Source organism: Mustela nivalis (genome assembly GCF_964662115.1).
Source record: "Mustela nivalis genome assembly, chromosome: 2".
NCBI classification, from domain to species: Eukaryota; Metazoa; Chordata; class Mammalia; order Carnivora; family Mustelidae; genus Mustela; species Mustela nivalis.
The window spans coordinates 16,661,075-16,667,074 of NC_139021.1; the positions used below are offsets into that span (position 1 = coordinate 16,661,075).

Sequence of the window (6,000 nt, forward strand, 5' to 3'; positions counted from 1 at the left end):
ACCATCTCAGTTTATTATTTTTCCTTGTCTTTCAGAATGCAGGTGTTAATTAGGAAAAATAGCAGTTTCCTTACTTGATAACTATAGAACTTGTAAATCACTGTCGTTAAAAGCACAAGGTGGCATCAAATAGACCTGGATTTGAGTCCTAGTCTCTACTTAGTAACTTGTGACCTTGGACAAGGTTTTGACCAGTCACTATCGGTTTTCTCTTCTGTAAAATTGGGGTAGATAGTGGTCAGGTAATGAAATATTTTGAAACTTGAATAAACTAATCCATCTAAAGCATGTAGCAAAGTGCTTGGCTATACAGTTTTCAAAAACTGGCAGGATAGCCTCTTCTTTTTAAGCAAACTCAGCAGTTTTCTGTAGTTCTGGCTGAGTGATATAGAACAAATGTTACTCACCCCCATCATTGCTCTGTTTCTATTGTAGGTTAAGTCCAAGATTATTTATATTTATTCTAATGATCTTTCCACCAAAGGTTTTCATTTAGAATTGTCTTCTGTCTGGATCTTCTTGGATCCTTAGCAGTAGATTTGTTTGGATTTTGGAAAAGTCAAACAAGTAAAAAGCAAAAAGAAGAGTAACAGTTTAAAAATTTATTTTGGTCAGAAACAAGTATTGATGATGAGACTGGTTTTTTTGTTTTGTTTTGTTTTGTTTTAATTTATTTTTTATTTATTTTCAGCATAACAGTATTCGTTATTTTTGCACCACACCCAGTGCTCCATGCAATCCGTGCCCTCTATAATACCCACCACCTGGTGCCCCGACCTCTCACCCCTGCCCCTTCAAAACCCTCAGATTGTTTTTCAGAGTCCATAGTCTCTCATGGTTCACCTCCCCTTCCAATTTCCCCCAACTTCCTTCTCCTCTGTATCTCCCCATGTCCTCCATGCTATTTGTTATTCTCCGCAAATAAGTGAAACCATATGAGAATTGACTCTCTCTGCTTGACTTATTTCACTCAGCATAATCTATTCCAGTCCCATCCATGTTGCTACAAAAGTTGGGTATTCATCCTTCCCCATGGAGGCATAATACTCCATAGTGTATATGGACCACATGTTCCTTATCCATTCGTCCGTTGAAGGGCATCTTGGTTCTTTCCACAGTTTGGCGACCATGGCCATTGCTGCTATAAACATTGGGGTACAGATGTCCCTTCTTTTCACTACATCTGTATCTTTGGGGTAAATACCCAGTAGTGCAATTGCAGGGTCATAGGGAAGTTCTATTTTTAATTTCTTGACGAATCTCCACACTGTTCTCCAAAGAGGCTGCACCAACTTGCATTCCCACCAACAGTCGAAGAGGGTCCCCCTTTCTCCACATCGCCTCCAAGACATGTTGTTTCCTGTCTTGCTAATTTTGGCCATTCTAACTGCTGTAAGGTGATATCTCAATGTGGTTTTAATTTGAATCTCCCTGAGGGCTAGTGATGATGAACATTTTTTCATGTGTCTGATAGCCATTTGTATGTCTTCATTGGAGAAATGTCTTTTCATAACTTCTGCCCATTTTTTGATATGATTGTCTGTTTTGTGTGTGTTGAGTTTGAGAAGTTCTTTATAGATCCTGGATATCAACCTTTTGTCTGTACTATCATTTGCAAATATCTTCTCCCATTCCGTGGGTTGCCTCTTTGTTTTCTTGACTGTTTTCTTTGCTGTGCAGAAACAAGTATTGATGATGAGACTGGTGTTTTTTCAGTGGCTTAATAATTATGAGCAATTCTTTTTCTAGGACTTCTTGAAATGAGTTCTAGTGTGTTTGAAAAATCATAGCAGAGTAGACATAGAGTATAGCCTTTTCAATGTGGATATTTTGTTTTATTTTACTTTTTTATTTTTTTTTTTAAGATTTTATTTATTTGACAGAGATCACAAGTAGGCAGAGAGAAAGGAGGAAGCAGGCTCCCTGCTGAGCAAAGAGCCCGATGAGAGGCTCCATCCCAGGACTCTGGGATCATGACCTGAGCTGAAGGCAGAGGCTTTAACCCACTGAGCCACCCAGTCGCCCCTCAATGTGGATATTTTAAATCTTAATCCTGTGGCTGTATAATATAGTATGTTTTGTTTGGATTCAGAATTGTTTTATTTTTCTTCTATCATTATTTTTTTTAAAGGACACTAAAGGGGGACAGGTACTTGTTTACATATCAGCAGATTTGGGTTCTTGTTCTGGCTCTTATAATAATTAGGTACGTTGATCTTTTAAAAAATTCTTTCACCTCTCTTGGCTTCATTTTCCTTATCAGTGAGTAAATTATTCTAGCTCAGAGATAGGCAAACTTTTTCTGTAAAGGGACAGATGGTAAATATTTAGTGATAACAGTCTCTGTCCCAGCTACTCAACCCTGTTAGAAAAGCCACATTGACACACATGTAAAATGGGCATGGTTGTGTTCTAATTAGACTTTTTACCCATAGGGCATATTGGGCCTATCGATGGCAGTTTGCACCTCCCAGGTTACTGAGGTCCCTTCCAGCTTTTACATTCTAGGACTGTTGTGCCAAACTAATTTAGTGCTGAGGATCCTTTGAAATACTCCGTTTGAAAAGTAATTTTTTTTTTTTTGAGAGTAGAAGTGGTAGCATCTTAATCTTACAGCAGAGCCAATAAACCAGAGTTGGTGATTATGTTTTAGTAAGTATGTCCTGCCTAATGTGTACTTTAAACATAATGTCTGTGAACCATGTAATAATTACTAAACTTTTCATTCTAGAAATGTGTGTTCTGCGAATGACTCGAGCCAGACGTTCCCAAGTAGAACAGCAGCAGCTCATCAGTGTTGAAAAGGCTTTGGCAATTCTTTCCCAGCCTACACCCTCACTTGTTGTGGACCATGAACGACTAAAAGTATGTAAATTGAAATTGTAATGCTTTCATTGTGCAGATTAATAACAGAGCCCACCAAAAATGAATTTGGGATAGAATGTTTTATCAATCTGACATGCAGTAAATAATGATCTTTAGTAAAAGGATGAACTTGGTATAGAATAATTTTCATAAAAGCAGTATTTGGAGATGTCTAGTCTGTTGATATTCTGGTTTTTAACATACTTATCTGCATTACTGATCCTGTACATTTTTTAAAATTAATTTCTTTAGAGACAGAGGGTGAGCATGGTGGGTGGGGAGAGGGAGAGAATCTCAGACAGACTCCCCACTGAGCCTGGAGCCCGTCGCAGGGCTCAGTCTCACAGTCTGTGAGATCCTGACCTGAGCCAAAACCAGGAGTCAGATGCCCAACCAACTGAGCCACCCAAGTGCCCATATGCATTGTTTTTTGACCATCACCAGTGAACATTTAGCTGGTTTTTACTCAATCATAATGGCTTTTTTGTTTTGTTTTGTTTTGTTGTTGTTGTTGTTGTTTTGTTTTGTTTTTGTTAACTGAGAGGTAATGGCATATCCTTGTAGGCCCAGACTTAAGGAATCACAGGAATCTAGTGAGTCCATTTCAGTCCTTAAACACTGAGCAGATGGAGTTTTATAAAGGTCTTATAAAAGATGGCTCTTTATAAGAAAAAGAACCAGGATGCCTGTGTGGCACAGTCTGCTAAGTGTCCCACTCTGAGTTTTGGCTTAGGACATGATCTTCGGGTCTTGAGATAGAGCCTCACGTCAAGCCCCACCTTGGGCTCCGCATTCAGCAGCAAGTCTACTTAAGTCTCTCTCCCTCCCCTTGTGCCCCTCACTCACGCATTCACTCTCTCTCGCTTTCTCTTTCTCTAAAATAGATAAATAAGTCCTTTAAAAAAAAAAAGGAGTAATAAGGTGGCTCATCCTTTATGTACTATCTCCTTTGTTTCACATTATAATGTAATTGCATTGCCTTAAAATACCCTGCAAAAATGTTGCTTTTTTTCTTATTAATCTAGTTTGAGCTTATATTTTAATTTGTCTCCAGAGATTTATGGCTAAAATTGCGATTGGCTACCTCCTCAGCTATAGTCTTTTTAGGTTGGGAGTTACCTAGGGCAGAGATCAGGACCACAGGATGATGGTTATGTTAGCTACTGCTAAGTATCAGAGGTCACCATGTCTCATCAAATAATTGGTCTGCCCTCTCTCCGGTTTATATGCTAAAAATTGCCCAAATCTTCAAAATTAAAATATCTCCTGGAATTTATCTCTCACATTTGTAAACATTCATGTTTTCTTTTAGAATCTTTTGAAGACTGTTGTTAAAAAAAGTCAAGAATACAATATTTTTCAGTTGGAAAATTTATATGCAGTTATCAGCCAGTGTATTTATCAGCATCGCATGGACTATGACAAAACAACACTTATCCAGGTAAAGTAAACTATATAAGAAATTACAAAATTATTAGATGTTTTAAAGACCATTTTTAATATTTGGACTATGGATTATTTCTAGATACAACCAAGTTCTGTACTTTTTAAAATCTAGCACTTCACTGTTATGTTTCTTCAATAAACATTGGAACTATCGTATCAGTAGACTATGAAAAAATCTGTTTTGTGTGTATGTTAATGAAGATACACACCTCTTTTTCAGGATAGACTTAAGACAGACCTATGTCTCTTTACTTAATCTTGCTTTGTAGTAGGCATTAATACTAATTTTTAAAAATAGATATTGGATAATAATAGTATAGTATAATATATCTGTAACAATGTAGTATTACATATCTATAATATGTTTACTATGTGTCTATAGTATGATGTATTAGTAGGTACCTACTAATGTACCTACTAGTATATACATAATAATTATTATTCCTATTAAGTATACTGTGGAACCTACATAGTACGATAGGTATGTAATATTAACACCTATAAATACAAAATATTAGTATCTGGAACTACACTAGTGCCTTAACTATAACTATTTGAACTTAAGATGAATGCATCTCAGACGTATTTCAAAGGGATTTAAATTTAAATTATGAAGTCCCATTGGTGATATCAGTTTATGTGATAGTCATAAATACTGACCTAAATTTCTATTTTAACTCTCAGATATATACATGGGTTAATATTCTTGAGGTTGTTGATGTAAAAAAAAAAAAAAGCAATAGAGTAATGTTTCTTTAACTTTTTTCATACTGAAAGTTACTGTTTTTCCTTTTTTACCCTTTATCCAGAAAATGGAGCAAGAGGTAGAAAACTTCAGTTGTTCCAGATCATGATGACCTGGTATTGAATATTCTTTATATTCAGTTGCTATTTAAGTCACCGTTGCCATGTCCGTGTAACTGATGGAAGATGAAATCCTGCATCTTTAAAGAAAAGATTAAAATAGTAAATAAAAATATTTAAACTTTCCTGGTATTTATGTACATGTGTAAGATATATTACAGCTATAGCTGTTAAATATTGGAAGTTTGATTAAACAAGGCATTGTAGTAATAGTAATTCTGTAGCGTATTGGTAGTTGAAATGTATGGCCAGCTCTTAATAAAAGTTATTTTGCTAACTGATGTTTTATGGCACTTAAGAGTAATTAGTGACATTGACATTTTTTTGTTTTAAGCACTTTTAAGGTTTTTCTTTCCTAAAAATATTGTCTTGTATCAGACTAAAAAACTGACTTAAGTATCGTGTCTTTGTGTCTTTGCCATCCTTTTGTCCTTTTTTTCCAGTGTCCATCTCCCATTTGCTTTTAGCTTTCTCTCCCCATTTACTTAAAGGCCAGGGTTCAAGTCATCTGTGGGAAGGCCCCTGAACAACTTGTGTACTTGAATGTCAAAATTTAGATAAAAATTTTTATGATTCTAATTTGGGTTAATAAAGATTTTAAATATTTTTTGGTTTATTTTTGTGATTATACATGCAGCAAATGTATTAATAACTATTTTGTTAAATATCTTTTTAATAGCACAAAGGTTTTATATTTGAAAATTATATCTTTCTAAATTTGTGTTTAGGTTATATTCTATAGATAGCTTTTATATATAATTATATAAATATAAATATTATAAATTTTGTATTAATGATACCAAAAATACATTTCTTTCTTAAAGC

At 35.1% G+C, this 6,000-nt stretch overlaps 1 protein-coding gene across 3 annotated transcripts in view; it reads left to right on the plus strand.

The window, feature by feature from the left end:
- ATAD2 (ATPase family AAA domain containing 2) overlaps positions 1-5,781 on the plus strand; it is a 70,333-nt gene extending 64,552 nt beyond the window's left edge. For all 3 annotated transcript variants that reach the window (XM_082721746.1, XM_082721745.1, XM_082721747.1), the window contains 3 exons: positions 2,732-2,865; positions 4,178-4,306; positions 5,121-5,781. In XM_082721746.1, coding sequence (XP_082577872.1) covers positions 2,732-2,865; positions 4,178-4,306; positions 5,121-5,165 — 308 coding nt within the window. In that variant the 3' untranslated portion in view covers positions 5,166-5,781. The remainder of the gene's footprint in view (positions 1-2,731; positions 2,866-4,177; positions 4,307-5,120) is intronic.
- Positions 5,782-6,000: the final 219 nt, after the last annotated feature.